At 41.5% G+C, this 18,091-nt stretch overlaps 1 protein-coding gene across 1 annotated transcript in view; it reads left to right on the forward strand.

Moving 5' to 3' along the window:
* Positions 1-1,293: 1,293 nt before the first annotated feature.
* Positions 1,294-18,091, forward strand: part of LOC128514052 (mannosyl-oligosaccharide 1,2-alpha-mannosidase IA) — a 242,873-nt gene continuing 226,075 nt past the window's right edge. The window contains exon 1 of the mRNA XM_053487698.1: positions 1,294-2,628. Within this exon, the coding sequence (XP_053343673.1) occupies positions 2,053-2,628 (576 nt within the window). The 5' untranslated portion in view covers positions 1,294-2,052. The remainder of the gene's footprint in view (positions 2,629-18,091) is intronic.

The raw sequence follows: 18,091 nt of genomic DNA on the forward strand, positions 1-18,091 counted from the left end.
TATTTATTTTTTAATGATTTTTTATCTGTGCTATTTTCTCGCGTATGTGACCCAGTTTTTCACTTTTTGCTTAGTCATCTTTGTATGATGAGTTGGTTAAAAAGAAGTAAAATTCAGTTCATCATATTAACTAAAAAAGATATGTCACTCTATACTGCAAAACCCTGAGCCCTAGATATGTTAAATATGTTAAATATGTTATATAAAAAAGAGCAAAACAAAAATAATGGCTAAAATGATCGGAGTTATAAGGGCTGCGGTGTTAAACTGCTGATATTCCCTCACCAGGACCTTCAGCACCAAGTGATCACATACTGTACATTCGGACGTCGAGCTGGAAACCCGATCGTATAAAGACTGCCACAGAGATGACGGACATTCCTCGATAGTGAGGAGTATCCATCGCCCGATGTGGCATGGGTGCCCCGTGGATGGACCCTGTCCCCTATCCCCTATCCTATCCTTTCAGCACCATAGAGGGCATTTCCTCATGTTTTATTCATCTAAAGGACAGCAACTAAAGCTAGGCATAATTTATCCACTTAAAATAATAATAAATAAATAAATAAATAAATAAAAACACCGGGCATTGGGATTCCGGGATTGTGACTGTACGTGCATGTTATTCACAAGTTCTGACGCGTGTCCTTTTGTTACACAGTGTCACTGACGACTCCAGACGTTCGTTGATTTCTTTGTCTTTTGTTTATTTTCAACATCAAAGTACAACAGTTGTTACAGTTTCTTGCATAAATCCACTGTAGTCACGACAAGTCGCTTGCTGTGTTCTGTAGCTTTGATAGATTACAGTTACAACAACTCATTTTACTGTATTCCTTTTAGCTTACTGTCTCACGGCCAAAAGCTTGTGTGCTCCACACCTTTCTGTATCCTTCCGTGTCTTAACAACAACTGAACAACTAACGTGCGTGATAGACATGCAGCTACATAACTGTGAGATGATGTCACAGAACAACTCATGATGTCACAATACAAATTATGAGTATGGTACTTAATGCTTAATGCTTAACTAATAGACTAAAATAAGATAAACACAACAACAAATTACAAGAATGAAACATGGCCCTTACAGTGACCTCAACAGATGTTTGAGTGAAACATTGTTAATAAAATTGTTGTTGTTTATGAGAATGTTGATTTATAGACTCCAAATTGTTGTTCTTCATATATTTGTTTTATTTAATACCCTGATCCGCCACACGATGGACGCCTCGGCACGCGTTCGCTTCATCCCCGGTAACGTGACGCCGCTGCTTTTTCAGTCCCCCCACTCCGCCTTCAGCACCGGCGGCGGCGGATCAAACGCGCTTTCTGCGGCGGAGCGGGCGGTCGCAGCCTCGCGCCCTTCCATCTCTTTTTGTTTTGGGATACGTACCGGATTTCTATTGTTCATATTATTGCTCAGGATCCACATTTCTCTCTCTGTTCATCCTGACGCGGCATCATCGGATTCCATGCTCGTTACCGCCACAGCGATCCTACTCTCTCTCTCTCTCTCTGCTTCTCTCCGGGAATCAGGATCACCTCTGCTGTATTGCACACAGCGTAGATTTTCTTTGTGCATCACGCCATGCGGTTGAAATCCGACCCTGACCCGGATCCTGGATGCACGGATTAATCTTGTTGAGAAAAAGCTTTTTTTTTTTTTAATGCAATTTTTTGTGCATCTGGTATAACTCGTACTAACTGGATGTTTGGACAAACTTAACGCTCTGGATGTGTGATCGCGCTCCGTGCACGAGCGCGCCCCGGATCATGTCGTCGCTAAGCGTGTCGAGTTGAAGTTGCTGCAACTCCGCATCGTTTGCTCTCACTTGAAAGTTAGCGGAACCGAAAATCCATCCAGAGCGCGAGCGATGACGCGCGCGCACAGACACAGAGAGGGAGGGAGAGCGAGCGCGCGCGCGCGCGCGAGCGATGAGCCTCGCGCATTCTGATAAAGCCATTTACACCAAAAACTTTTGTCACTCGTTCGGTCACGCAGCCGGTGTGTCTCTCCGAGCTTCAGAAAGCATACTTCGTATAAAATAGATGGCGTTCCGGAAGTTACCCGGTGTGTCCGTGTCAGCCATGGGGCTCCGCTTGTCTCAGAAATTCGCCTTCCTTCTTTTCCTCTCCGGTTTGGTCACGCTGTGCCTCGGCGCGCTGTTCTTCCTCCCGGACTCCGTTCGCCTCACGCGCATCTTCTCGCGCGACAGCTCGAGCGCGAGCTCGAACGCGAACGCGGCGGCGGCGGCGGCGGCGAACACGGCGGCGACCCAGATGCTCGAGCGCGCGGAGAAGGCGCGCGCGGAGCGCGAGCGCAGCGCGCCGCTTAAACCCGAGCCGCACGGCAAGCCCCGGGTGAGCCGCAAGCCCGCAGTGACGCGCGGAGACGCCACCGGCACCGGCACCGCGGAGAGACCGCGCGAGGAGCGCAGAGAGCGGGAGCGGGAACGGGAACGGGAGAGGGAACGGGCGAAGGAGAGGGCGACCGAAGGAACCACGTCGAAAAGCGGCCACGCTTACGACACCTTCCGAAAGTGTCTGCTCAAACCCGCGCTCGGGAACGACCGGGGCAAACCGGCAGATCAGCAGACTGTTCAGAGGAGGGATAAAGTCAGAGAGGTAAGTGGGATTGATCCAAACCATCTGTTGCGCTTCTGTAGGAAGTGGAGTTTCAGGACGTGGCTGGAGGACGGCAGCACGGTGGCTTAGTGTTTAGCGCTGTCACCTGCACCTCCAGGTTCCAGGTTCGATTCCCGTCTCTGGTTTGAGTGCATGGAGTTTGCATGTTCTCCCTGTGTTAGTGGGTTTCCTCCAGGTACTCCAGTCCAAAGACATGCAGATGAGGCTGAGTGGCGTTGCCAAATTGCCCGTAGTGTGTGAATGAGTGTGTGTGTGCCCTGTGATGGATTGGCACCCCGTCCAGGGTGTACCCCGCCTTGTGCCCTAAGTCTCCTGGGATAGGCTCCAGGCCCCTCACCACTCTGTATACGGCATAAAGCGAGTGACTGAGTGAGTACTGGAGAACCTGTTGTTTCTGGAAATTGTTCGGCACAAGAACCAGGGTTGGAAATTTGCGTCATTAAACCATGCTGGAACACTTACAGTAAATACACATTGATTCAGTGATCCGCATTGATCAGAATCAGCAAAAGCTCAAATGAAAGTAAAAAAAAAAAAATCTGATTTTATTTGTCACATGCACAGGCATACGCAGTATGACATGCAGGGAAATGCCTATACCTGTATGAGCTTTTCTTGCCAAGTATGTTTTTTTATCCACAGTGCAAAGAATTTGTTTTGGTGACAGACAACGCACAACACACAGGAAAATGCAGTAAGATGTTGGGTATTATCAAATAAATATCAAGTAGTATTGCACAGAGCAGATCTGTTCACAGAAGTAACTCATCCCGCAGTTTAAGGGCAGCCAGTGAGTGTCTGAACATCACTCTCAGATCCTCCTGAAGTTACTTATATCATGCAATTTCCACCTGATGACTCGGAATCATCTTTAAACAAGAAGTTGTTTTTGGGAAAATCTCCTCATATGGCACGGTTACAAGGAAATAAAAAAAACGTGTGTAGAAAAACAAGTGTGTAGGACTAATACATACATTAATTGTACATTTTTTACCTCTCTGTGTCTGTCAAACTAGGGATGTTGTCACTCACAGCCTTGCCAGTTAAAACCGGGTCAACGGGTTACGGCACAGATTTTTAACACGGCTGCACAAAACATGTCTATAGCTGCTAATGAGTACAAATGCATTTCATAACTTACTTTTTAAACATTTTTTTTTTTTTTACTTCATTACTAAGAAAGCAACACTTACTTACAGGGTGACTGTTTTTCCATGCACGAAAAGTAAAAGGAGCAGATGCTGTCTTGAGCAGAGCGTTTGCTTGGAAGTGATCCGACAAAACCTCTTTCATAATACATCATAGTACTGTATCAGGGTCGCAGGTTTCATACGGTCTTAAAATGCTCGATTTCCTGCGTCTCTTGAGTCTCAGGAGAATCCAGGGCTGAATACGTTTCCCCGGGCCGAGTTCGAAATATCCAGGATTAGATTTAAAGCGTATCGGCAGGTGTCAGGTGCTTTGTACGAGTCGCGAATGATTACCTGTTTGCTGAAATTATTGCATGATGCCTGACAGATAGTTCATCTGAAATTGGTTAGGAAGTAAAAAAAAAAAAAAGGAAACAAACAAACCAAGGCACAGCGGTGGCAGGAGACAGATAATATACTGCAAAGTCTGACAGCAACTTGACATTTAGTATTTGGGTACAAATATACTATGCATTTTATATATATATATATAAATATAAGCAACACAGAACCTGATGTCTCTATATCTGCTTTTGCATGTTTTTGAATTTCAGTTGAGAAAAGCTTAACGCTGCTTTCCATAACTGTCACAGTGTGATGAGATTAATATGTAAAATATAACATTATTCGGAAGTCATCTTGCTGTAAGTCATATTGACACACGCTTTTAGGATTTGCATCTGTTTGTGCTTGAGTAGAGAACAATAGTTAGTTTTGCTGGGCAGGAATTGTACTTTTCTTTGGTGGACAGACTAGTTTCAGTATGTGTGTCCATGTGATGAGGTTTATTCCAACCTCGCATCCCAGCATCCCTGCATTACAGAAATGTCTTGTTAGTGGGGACAGAGAGGGACTCCCAGGACTCGTGATGCTTGCCTTGCTTGTTTTTAGAAGTGTGCCGTGGTGTGGGATTTAACCATGGACTTTGTGGGTAAGCTCTAGAGTTTTTAAATATGTGAGGTGTTAAAATACAAAGCTGTATAAAATAATCTTTGAGTGTCTAGGGTTTATAGGGTACATTGTGCATGGTAAAGTGCAAATTACACAGAGTATGCAACATACACAATATAAATTGTAAGGGTATTGGTTCTAAACTGACTGTTATAACAGACGCAGTTTGCATGTTGCACGGTGTATATTTCGGCCGTGGCAGTAGACCTGGATGTTGTTATTAAGAGATAATTTCATTATAATAAGGGCTTCGTGGTTGGTAAGCAAATCATTAGGTATATTAGCCTGAACTGTGGGAGGATCTAAGACGGGAGTCGAACCCTCGACCCTGCAGGTGCGAGTCCACAGAGCTAACCACTACGCCACCATTAATTATAATTAATGATTCTTGCGGTATGTGTCTAAGGTAATCTTGCCTTTTAAGAGTCACTATTGTTTAAAAATGATTTTACCTACAGTACTGTCCAAAAGTTCACCCTCATTACTTCATATCTTGCTTACAAAAAGCCAAACTTTTTTGTATTTTTTCACAATCTAGTCTTGACGAATAACTCTCCAGCATTTTTTTGGGGGGCAAGTTTTAGTCTTTTGTTTTCCCTGAGCAGATTTTAAAAAATACTTTTGTTCATTAAGCCACACAGCAATCTATGAATCATTCAAGCATAAAAAACATCCTAAGGCGTGAATCAGTGAGAAACAGGTGATCAGGTGATCAGGTAATTAGTACACTGGTGATGCTGAATGCTGAGTGATTGGAACAGACGAGAGGGGAAATGAGGCTGCTGCTGATGTTACATGAAGTTGTTTTTAAATTGTATCTTTAGGCACTTTGCAGCCTATCACAGTAAAACATCTGCTCTCATTTTTTTTAATATGAAGGAATAAGGGGTGGCCCAAGACATTTGCGCAGTTTGCAAAAATACATTGCTAACTTGAACTCATCTAAAACACCAAATGGGACAAAGTGACAGGGGACCATTCAGTGTCCGCAGTGTAGATACTGTGTGCGCCCCCTTATAGCCCTCATCCCATAACTCATGGCCTTGTAATTAAGTTTGATGACAAAGTACATTTTAAACCAAAAAAATGTTTTATGGAGCCTATGGCGGATTTCATGCAATTATAATAAAACAATCTCACATGCTGTCTGACGAACCAAGCCGAGTCAACAAGTGACATTGATAGATAAATAGATAGATAACTTACATGCTGGACATGCTAGCATGCTATTTTCCTCCAAGACATTGTGTGTTTCTGTCTATAGCACCAATTTGTTTTTTTTTTGTTCTCTTATTGTTATTCGAGAATCCACTATGTCAGACTTTCTGGACGCTGTCCAAACCTCGTCCTCTATTTCTGGAGTTCAGAATCAGCTCAGCACGTTGCCTGAGTGTGGTGGAGATCACAAGCTCGCCACGGACCAGAGCTTGTGCTAAGGGAAAGCACACACACACACACACACACACACACACACACAGAACTAGGATTGTTTTAAGACACTTAAAATTGACTTGTCACACTTACTAAGCTTTGAGGATCCGCTTTGACCTGAATGGACATAACGCTGCACAATTTCCTGCTTCCTCTCCTCCTATTTCCTGTCTGTCCCCTTAAAATATAAATGCCTTAGATATTTGTACCAATATTTGTTTATAGGACATCCTGTGATCTTTGACACGCATTAGATTATTGCGTTTGACAAAATATCATTTCTAAGCTCTGCGTTCTGTTTAAGATGAGGATCCCTGGCTAGGCAGCAATCCTAACATCAAGCCACAGGTAGAAGGCTATGAGTTCAAATCCCACACCTGACAATGAGATGTTGTATCTTGAAGCGAACGGCTTTCAGGGTTCGCAGGACCGAGAGGAAGTGTCACGTTGCCCCGGGCTTTGTCTGTGCCTTTTTGTAGCATGTTGACTCGAGAGAGAAAGAAAGATCGAGGTGGAGATTTTATCTGCCTAATCACATTGTTGCAAGCCAAAGGTCCGAAGCCACCAGAGAGATCTGTGAAGAAGATCGGAATACTAAAGAGTTTGATCCAGACTGAGTAATACTGGATGGCAGTACTGTGCGGTACGACAATGACATTCACCAACATTCTCGATTACAAATCTTACAATTTTATAAATTAGGAATATTTTTACTTGTGCATGGAGCAGAAGGTATTTTTCTATTCTCATTTTTTAATATTTGCATAAAGTAAATTACACAACCACCCAAGTCTGTAATAATGACGCGTCATCAGCTGTTACTGTTAAACATGGGTTAAAGTCTCTTCAGCGTGCGACAGAATGAAGCAAACAGGCACTGAGTCAATAGTACTGTGCAAACACAAGTGCAACATCAGAACCCCTAGAGCAGGGGAGTTACAGATCCACGCAACCATGCAAATCACATCGTTATACCTAAAGACATCCTGAAAACCCGACACGTGTCGCTGTGACTGAATTTTTTGACCAAAAACAGCCATACAAAGGTAAAAAAATCAATGTGTAAAAGCTTTAGTTACGTTTGGGATAGTTACGGTACCGCCAAAAGTGTGAACGCACCTTCTGATTCATTCAAATTAATTTTCTTCAACACCGACAGTCAGTTGTAATTTTAAGACAAGGGTCAGCTGTATGGAAAGGGTTCTTGCAAGAACAGTATTACAAAACCCATCCAGCACCATGATGAAACTGACTCTCATGGAGACCTTTCCTGGAAAGCAAGACCAAAACTGACCTCTGCTGCAGAGGAGAAGTTCATTTAGAGTCACCAGCCTCGGAAATCACCAGTGAACAAACAGCACCACAGATTAGAGACGTTACAAAGGATTTACAGAGCCTAAGTAGCAGATGAATCTTAATATTAACTGTTTACAAAAAGATTTACAGTGTAGAAAGAAAGAAAAATCAGGAACAACAATGGGATTAGTAAGTGTGTCCAAACTTTTGACTGGTAGCGTATATGTCATAGTGAAATAAACGTTAATGGCTTAATCAGTTTAGTTTGCAATTAGATACGGGCTGAGGAAATGTCGTCGTTATTTGATGACATCATCGAACGAGAAAAGAGCGGTTGCACCAAATGCATGAATTAATTGAACTAATTTGGTAAAAGGACCGTGGAGGCCCATGGGAACCGTTGTATTTATTCCTATTAGGAAATTTGGGAACAGCAATTAGCCTAATCTGCATGTCTTTGGACTGTTGGAGGAAACCGGAGTACCCAGATGAAACCCACCAATCGGGGTTTATAAAGTTTACCACGTCAGAGACTTGCTGTTTAGTGAGTTATTAAATCCTACAGGATGGAAATGAGAGAGACTTTTGATCATCCTGAGGTGAAAGGAAATATTTACCCGGTGTGATCCTTGTAATCTGTTTAAAATCAGCTTCACCTGCGGGGTCGTAGTTATTACCCGAAGTGATAAATATTAAATATCAAAAAACCTTCATGCAAATCAGGAACAATCTTGTTAAAAAACATTATTCCGTGCTCAGTGGGTCGCCTCTGTCACAGTCCAAAGACATGCAGATTAGGCTCATCAGCAATTCCAAATTGCCAGTTGTGTGTCGAGTGTGTGCGGGAGTGTGAGCCCTGCGATGGATCGACACCACGTCCAGGTACCCCGGGGTCTCCTGGGATCGGCTCCAGGCCTCCCTCGCGCGCCCCTGCACAGGATCAGCGGTGTAGAGAACGTGTGAGAGTGAGTGAGTGAGGGTCTATTGTAAATGTGTGACCTTTTATAGGAGTATATTAGCAGGAAGTGCTCGACATGGATTGGTTTCTGCGACTTGGTTTGAGGTAAGTTGGCTCACCGTTGAGCAGCTGTAGGTATGTACCATGTAGACAGATTTACAGTATAGACATTTTTAAAATGAAACGTCTTAAATCAGGACCTAAGCACAAATTTATATGCATCTGAAATTATGACTAAAATTGTGTTTACATGATATCGTAACCCTCCAGTTTACATGCAAGGGGCGCATCCCAAAGTCCAAGAGCAACAGCAAGATCTCGAGTGTGAAATCGCTTTTATAAAACTGTTCCGCAAACACCATTTATTATCAAGAGATTAAGAAGCAGTTATTAAGGAGTTAAATCATTTTTTAAGATGACATAACATGATCAGGTTTTGAATGTGGGTTTTGGCAGGCAGTTGCTGTCTCGTTAGTACTGCGGACCGTAACGTCCTTTTAGGCGTGACTCTGCAGGGCCTCTGGGTGGGGATTGGGGGGTGGGGGGTGCTGCCGTGTCTGGCACCAGGGTGTTGACAACAGATCATTGGAGTGCTTTTGGTTGGAAGGCCTTCGTGGATCAAACTTAAAATAGAAACTTTGTCTATGGATGCGTGATCGGATTGGGCTCTGGACTTTGCAGGCCGGGTCGGCAGCCTTAGGCTCTTTGCCTGCTGGGCCCCGTGTGTGGTGTGCTGTGGTGCACTGGGTGTTCGGGTACCTTTTTATCACGGCCAGCAAGAAAAGTCGGCTAAGTCATGAATCAAAATTTTTCGTGTAGCGATTAAAAAAAACTATCACCCTCAGATATAACCTCAGCCTCAGTTCTGTACCGAGGGCAGAGGTCTTTAAGAGGTGCAACAGAAATTAATTTCTATCCTCTGACTTCTAAAGACTCTGCCTTTATTTCCAGATTATAAGCAAATTTGTCACAAAGCCACTAATCACACCTTGCACCTTTAGGTTCCAGGTTAAATTCCTGCCTCGGGTCTGTGTGCATGTAGCTTGTATGTTCTCACCATGCTTGGTGGTTTTCCTCTAGGTTCTCCGGTTTTCTCCCACAGTTCAAAAAACATGCAGATGAGGTTAATTGCCGTTTCCAAACTGCTGGTAGTGTGAATGTGCGTTAGAGTGTTGACCGGGGCCTTGACGATCCTTAGTTGGACTACAGAGGTTAATGGATGGATGGATGGAAACTTTTAATGTTTTTTTTAAAGTTTAAGGTTTAAAATCTGGGAAAATGTAATATAATTTTTATAAAATCGCATTATTAGAATCGAAACGGCATCTAGGTATTGTGTTAATATCGTATCAGGTGGTGACTGGTGATTTCCATCCTTAGCCAGCGTTGGAGTTTTTCAGCGACTTTTGCTGCATTTGCTTTTTGTGGGTTCGGACCAGACGGACTGGATTTGGTCCCCATGGGCATATAATACTGTACCGACGCAGATTCAGTAGTACAATCAGATATGAAATCACTACCATATGAAACATCATGGTATCGTAGCAGAGTTATCAGATCATCAGATATCGAATCATTTTCTTAAGAATCGCAATTGTTGCATTTCATATGGAAACCAATTCAAACCAAAAGTGTCAGCGTCTTAGGTTCAGGTTAATCTGCTGTAGAAGACAAAGCAGAAATGTAGATGTAAATATAATTGGATATCATGGTTCACTGAAAAGGAGCGTTCGTTTTTTACTTAAACAGGAAGTGTTGCAACATGAGAGCCTGTTATACTGTGGTTAAGACGGTTAAAACTGTGGTCATGGTGAAAGCAGTGACTTAGTAGCAGTGAGTAAGATATCAGTAAGTTGTCAATTCAAAAATCTCATCACCATTTTTATTTCCCACCATCTGACCCTGATACGCTCCAGCCCCTGAAGCGCCGTGGTGTGTATTATGTTCAGGAAGCCATAAATTTGAACTGTGTTTGTCGTCTGCATTGGTTAGTGTTGCTGTTAACTTTGTCAGCAGGTTGTGAAATCAGACTCTTTTGCAAGGGTTCAAGGCTGCAAACATTTATGTTTTGCTCCCCGTTGAGTTAAAAGTGCAAATATCATGCTCGCTTTGTGTGTGTGTGTGTGTGTGTGCCTGAGTTGTTCCCGCTCCATCTGCGTTTCCTTTGTGAACTCAGGTTCATACGCAGCTGAAATGAAGGCCAATTTCCTATTCAGTCCCTCCTCGCTAAATAAAAAAAGCAATAATATGGCACTCATCTTTGTTTTGATGCTCCATCATCGTTCGTCTGTTTGACGGAAAAGGGCAACGCATGGGCATGGCATTTTCGGTTGCCCACTTGGAGGGAGAGAGGGAGAGACGTGGTATTTTGCGAATTTACGAAGCAGCACACGTAACAGACCGGAGAAGAAAAACTGGCGAAAGTGTGTGCGAGAGATGGATAAAGTAAGGATGAGAGGAGCTCAGAGTGTATTTCCTGTGGTGTATCAGAGTCGTATCATGTTTTCTTCTGTAGCTGCTCAGCTTTCATTAGAAGTGCACTCGCTCTAGGGCACAAAACCGCCGCGACACGCTGAGAAAACGGTTTGTTTCTCTTCGAGACGAGTTACATGAAGCAGATTTCAGTTCATTCCGAACAAGCCTTTGGAGGACAACGCTGCTCTGATACAAAGATCTTCTGCTTTCTGGGCTATTGCAGCCATTTCAACCATGTTACACTAGCTACATGTTTAGCATACAGCCTTGATCGAAGAACACTAGCACTGTCTATGCACAGTGTCCAAGCAATATATTTCTCTCAGATTCCTTTTTTACAATATGTCATCCGGCCGGTGGAGTGAAAGCGCAAAAGTGTAATTAGCTACCGGGGGAGCTACAGTAGCAAAGAGCAAAGGGACTAGCGGCGAATGAATCAGCGACGCGATTAGCGCAGCTGGTCCTTGGATTCAAGCTGTCATTAGGGGCTCGGTCAAAAAAAAAAAAAGAAAAAGAACAGGAGGCGCGAAAGGGGGTTGTGAATCCGGTTTGGAGTGAAAGGAGCCTGACGTTAGCGCGGTATGCTAATGGCAAGCTGTCAGCAGGCGTCACGGAAAATTTGACACTCATTTTGCTTTCAGATTTTATTTTACGTTGTATAAAAATACTCATGACCTTAATACACATCACATCATTATTTATGCAATGTTTTGTTGTGTTATTTGAGCCAAAATAAAAAAAAAGTTCTACCTCCAAACTTTTTTTGTTTTTATACAAAACATGTACAGTGGAGGTTCATTAATCACTGAGTTTGCAATATATACATTCCCTGAAACAATCTAATGTCTCCATCGCAGCGAGAAGCTAATAATGTGGCTAACTTTAGCTAGCCACATGTGTGCACTTAATAAACTGATCTTATAAAGAGGGACAGCAAGCGAACACAGAAGATTTGATGCGGCTGTGCAGGTCTACATATTGTTTGTTTTGATATATATCAAAGCAAATCTTAGCATATATATATATATATATATATATATATAATTTTTTATAATTTTTCCTTAACTGAATTTGCAAATTATATATATATATATTATGGGCCTCTAAGTGGCGCAGCGGTAAACTGCTCGCCCTATCATCCGAAGATCGCTGGTTCGATCCCAGGTGAGGCTGTAATGGAGGTCTAGAGCCACAATGGAAAGCTCTCGTTGCCCTATGCACTAATCGGTGCTGGTGGCCTTAAGGATATATATATTTCATTTGCAAATTCGTTTTTGGGACAAATGTACACAAAATCTTATTAATTGCTAAGATTGTTAAAGATCCTGAGAAACTTTATAAGCAGTACAAAATGTTTAGTTTATAGCATCATCAGCCTTTCAGACATGATGTCATCTCTCTGTCATACCATGCGCTTAGCACAGGTTTTACGCTAGATGCCCTTCCTGACGCAAACCTTATATTTTATTTGGGGTTTGGTCCGGCACCGCATCCAGTGCCTGGGGTTTGGGCAATGACTCGGAATCGAACCTGGGCTATGAATACGCCAAAATGACTAAAAGTCGGAATTTGTCTTTTATTGCGTCTTGTTGTCAAACTATTTAGCTATTTTAACATAATCTTGTCCCATAGGAATTAAACATAAAATAGGTTATTAGAGTAAATTATTGAAAATATTAAAAATATTAAGTTTTAAGCACATTACTGGAATGATCGTAAATGTGAGTGAGCAGGGATAGATTAAGTTATAAGTGTAATATCTCAATCTTGGATTTTAGAGAATGCATTGGGAAATCTAAACATATTTAAAGGCTTTTTGATTTATGAGTGTATTGTCTTCTTAACAAGATAAAATGTAATCCTTTGATAAATTTGTGTGCATAATAGCTTCAAGTTTTCACATAATTATACTTATGAAAATCTAACGTAACATTTACTGTACTCAAAGTTTTCGAGTTGCAAAAGTAAACTTTACAATCGAGTTTTGTTCACTGGGATGTAAAAAAAAAAAAACCTTTGATCTCTGGATCTCTTCACCCAGATCGAACCTCAAAATCATAGCGCTCTGACTCTGCAATAATTCACACCATGTCCATATCCTGCAGGCCTGCTTTGCCACAAACGATCTTCCTGTTGTTGATTAGCCAGGAACCCGAAAGGCCAAGTGTGCCAGGCGCTCATGACACACAACGACCAGGTCTGTTTCCAGTAATCCTGTTGGAGCGTCCGTGACCCACGCGAGAGTGCAGTTTGCACACCAGCTGTATACGAGCCAGATGCTCGTAAGGGCTCTGGAAATTTCCCTACCACACGAATGCTGTTTTAGGATCGAACTTGTCTTGTTTCGCAGCACCAGCGTACTATTGTACAGTATCACTTTCGTTTCTGGAATTGGAAATATAAATTTACTCCTTTTCATCTGCTGGCAATGTAATTACTGGGCACATTCATTACATAAAATCAGAGGTTTGTGCGGAAGACAATGAGGAAGCAGGGTGTAATTTTCCTTCGAGTTATATCGGTTGCCGTGTTTTCATAGAAGGAGAAGAACCTCGGGCCATCTTTAATCATATATGTCTATACGGCTGTTTTTCTTTTCTTTACTCTGGCGTTTTTTTCCCTTCTCCTTTCTTGTCCTCTGATTTTACGAGTTGTCGTTCTGATGCTCTTATGCTGCTTGGAAACGAAAGACATAGACATAGATAAACGCCCGGATTTTCCAGCATGGACCAGTATTACAAACGTCACTATGGTAACTGAATAACATGTTTGGTGATTAATATGTACAAGCTGGGGATATTAATGATGCTTTAAATCAGACAGTACATGTACACTGATACAATGGAAATTCTGTTTATTTTTGTTTTGTTGTTTGTTACTGTCCTAAGTAGAATTGAATTGGGTGACTCAAACACAGGTTTTCGGGATTTCTTAATTGTTTTTCTTGATTTTTTTCCTTTTTTAACTTCAATTTTGTCATCAATGGGTTAGGGTTAGTTGTTTTTTTAAATATTTTCTACGATAAAAATCGATCACTAAAAGAGTTGGCAACAAATTTCATAATCGATTCGTTGTGTCCTGTGACGCGGAGACATTGAGCGCGGAGTAGAGTGAACATAGAAACACTGCTCTGTCGCGATTCTTTTCAAAGGTAAAGTGCAGGTTAATTTGTTTTACTTTTACTTTACAGCAGTGATTCTGTTAGTGTGTTTTTAAAAAGTATATTTGGTTTCCACTTCTGGAACGAATTATGCTCGTAATCCAAGGTTCCACTGTATATATTTGGCAGATGTAAAGCATACATGTCTATGTTTTTTGTGTTAGTCTATTTTTGTTTTATTTTATGATTATTAGTATTATAGCTCAAGGAGCAACGTTTGTGCACTTTCTAAAGATTTTAGTTTTGTTTTTGAATAAAAGGTTGGAAATTAATGCCTTTCTGTGTTTTTTATTCATCCGATTTATCGATTAATCGAAGCAAAAAAATCATCAAGAAATTAATTGATTATTAAAATAATCATTAGTTGCAGCCCTAATTTCTCTCTATTTTTTTTAGCACAGTTACACTTAAGTCATATGTATGTAACAAATTTAAAGGTTTACAGCTAGAAAGCATTAATTTAAGGCCGAGGTCACTGGAGGTAGTGATGGCATTTTTATCTCTCTTAGAGCACATGTAATGTTCTCTTGGACTCTCACATTGGGACCGCAACTTATCGAAAAGACACAAATAAAAAGAAATCAAACAAAGAAGTGTTCACAGCGTGCAAATTTATGCAAACACATCGCATTCACAGAAACCTCATAATTATGACTTACCATCTCGTAATTATGACTGACTTGTAATTATGACTGACTTGTTACCTTGTAATTATAACCCACTGTCTAGTAATTATGACTTAGGATTTTGTGGTTGTGACTTAGTGTCTTATGATTGTGACTTTACTCTAGACCAGTGTTGGGTGTACTTTGTAACGCGTTAGAGTACTTGGATTACTTTTTTGATGTAACGAGTAATTGTTAGGTCCGCCATTTAAGTACCATTTCAGGTACTTGGTTATTTTTTCAAAAATGTAATCCGTTATTCAGGCAATTTATGTAATCCGTGAGCCAGACAGCAGTGATTCCCAATTCGTTATTGTGTGTGTGTGTGTAAAAGTCATTTTACAAGCCCCGCCCCTGATAACCTGCCCCCCTCTGTTATTCCTGCTGTTATACCACTAACTCACCTATGCGGTTTGACTATGCAAGGAAAGATGGAAACCTTATCACAGCGCCAAAACTCGCAGAAACCGCGTAGGTTTATGAGACAGATTATGGGCCAAACTTCGCTGAGTGATGATGGTAGAATAATTATAAAGGTCTTGACTAAACCAAATGCATGAGGAATCACAAACGTGTTTTCATTTTCTGCAATGGAAAAGTCCTTGAACTAGTTACTTTTATCAAAAACTGCTGTAGACATTGTGACTTTATAACTCACAGTTATGATTAACCAGTAATTATTACTTACTATCTCGTAATTCCGACTTACCATCGTGTGGTTGTAATTTAAAGTAACTGTTTTGTTATTATGCCCTACTATCTCAAATTATGACCATTTGGGGAATTCGGGTTATGTCTAACTGTATTGTGGTTATGACTAACTGTCTCATAATTACTACAACTAGCAACTCAGTACCTCTTTTGGCAGTGGTGTATGAGGTACTGATTCGAGCCGTTGTGCAAGGGCCTTAACCCAGTGTGCTCCCGGGCCGCTGTATAATGACTGACCCTGCGCTCTGACTCCAGCCTACCAACAAAGCTGGGATATGCGGACAATAAAGTAATGCAGTGATGTATATGTGATGAATAAAGGCTGAACTTAAATTCATTATGTCCTACATAATGAATTTGCGATTATGACTTATTATTTTGTGATCGTGACTTACTATCTGATAACTGGGAAAATGACATTTGCTCATTTTGTAAATTCAAGACCTTGCTTGTTTATCAAGATAAAATTTATGATTTTTTTTTTTGCTTGTATTGCAAAAAGTTACTCGCAATCCAAGGTTTTAATGTGTGTGTGTGTGTGTGTGTGTGTGTGTGTGTGTGTGTATATATATTTCAGGACTGTGTATTTCAACAATAATAAGTAAACATCCAAATAACTTTACAGATCTTCATTGTAAAGGGTTTAAACAATGTTTTCAATGCATGTTCAATTAACCATAATCAATTAATTAACATGCACCTGTGGAATGGTCGTTAAGACCTTAACAGCTTACAGAAAGTAGGCATTTAAGGTCACAGTTCTAAAAACTCAGGACACTAAAGAGACTTGTCTACCGACTGTGAAAAACACCCAAAGAAAGATGCCCAGGGTCCCTGCTCATCTGCGGGAACGTGCATTAGTCATGCTGCAGGGAGGCATGAGGACTGCTGATGTGGCTAGGGCGATAAATCGCCATGTCCGCACCGTGAGACGCCTAAGACGGCGCTACAGGGAGACAGGAAGGACAGCTGATCATCCTCGCAGTGGAAGACCATGTGTAACAACACCTGCACAGGATCGGTACATCCGAATATCACACCTGCGTGACAGGTACAGGATGGCCACAACAACTGCCCGAGTCACACCAGGAACACACAAATCCCTCCATCAGTGCTCAGACTGTCCGCAATAGGCAGTCCATGAGGAGGAGATGCACTGCAGTACTTCAAGCAGCTGGTGGCCACACCAGATACTGACTGGTACTTTTGATTTTGAGCCTCCCTTCATTCAGGGACACATTGTGAAACATTTTTAGTTTATGTCTTATAGTGTTGACTCTTTTAGTGTTCATACAAATATTTACACATTAAGTTTACACATTAAGTTTACTGAAAGTAAAAACAGTTGAAAGTCAGAGGACGTTTCCTTTTTTTGCTGAGTATATATATATATATATATATATATGTGTGTGTGTGTGTGTGTGTGTATGTGATTGTGATTTACGAACTACAAGTAATAATAATAATAATTATTATTATAATAATAATTATAATAATAAAATTGTGCATGTTAGACGTTGAAATATTGCTGGAGCAAACTGAACTCAAGAACTCTGGAGTGAGACGATGAAAGAAAGAGACAAAGATACAGAGCCTGTAATGCGCCATTAATCAAATTGCAAGCTGGAGATGGTGAACGGGTGTTTGTGTAAATGGATAGGAGTGCTCTGTTTGTCTCGTTCTGTATGTGTGTGTGTGTGTGTGTGTGTGTGTGTGTGTGTGTGTGTGCGTGCTCACATGCTCGTACAGGTATTTAACCATTTTTAAAGACCAAAAAGGATTAGCACGTCCACACAGTGATATGAGACTGTTCTATTCTGGTCTTCAAAATAATTAAAAGTTAAAAGATCTAGGTTTTATTATTTAAAAAAATACCCAAAGCCTTACTTTTACTTACTGAGAGTTGGGTGTGTTTTCAGTTAACTGTGTGTATGGTGTTAATTAGCTACACCAATAGTGATGCCAGTGATGGAAGGGCCTTGAGAAATGAGTGTGTGTGAGCGAGAGAGAAATATAAAGATAGAGAGCATTCAGCGGGAGAGAGACAGGGAGAAGGGAAAGAGAAGGGGAAAGGGCAGGAGAGGCCCTCAGCACCTCAGGCCTACACAAACATCTTTGAGGTTTTTTCCCCCCTTGGTCTCAAAAAGGGAGAGAGAGAGAAAGAGAAAGAGAGAGAATGACACACAGAGATAGCAATGACCTCATTTTAACCCAGGCCTCGTTAGCACTTGTTTTTTAATTTTTTTTTATTCCTGTCTAATTAGTTAGAAACGACATGCGCGAAGGCGTAAAGTGGGGGAGGGGATCCTCGGATTGAATGCGAGAGTTTTTTTTTTTCTCTTCACATTCACACTATCGGCGTCTCGTGTGAGAGACGACCTGCTGCGTTTTCCCCAGTGCATGAGGTCAGACCTCAGTGTTGATTTCCAAAGCCCTGTGATTTCTTTCTTTCCTCACGTTTTTCCCATTTCAGAGGAAAAAAAAAAAAAAAAGCACCACGTGGACGGGCCTGTGTAGTGATTATTTCACGGGGTCAGCTTCAGAGAGAGAATAACCGCTAATTAAGTCAATTGTTAAACTGCTGGTGTGCTCGGCGGAGGGCGTA

The sequence above is a fragment of the Clarias gariepinus genome, chromosome 26, assembly GCF_024256425.1.
Source record: "Clarias gariepinus isolate MV-2021 ecotype Netherlands chromosome 26, CGAR_prim_01v2, whole genome shotgun sequence".
Taxonomy (NCBI): Eukaryota; Metazoa; Chordata; class Actinopteri; order Siluriformes; family Clariidae; genus Clarias; species Clarias gariepinus.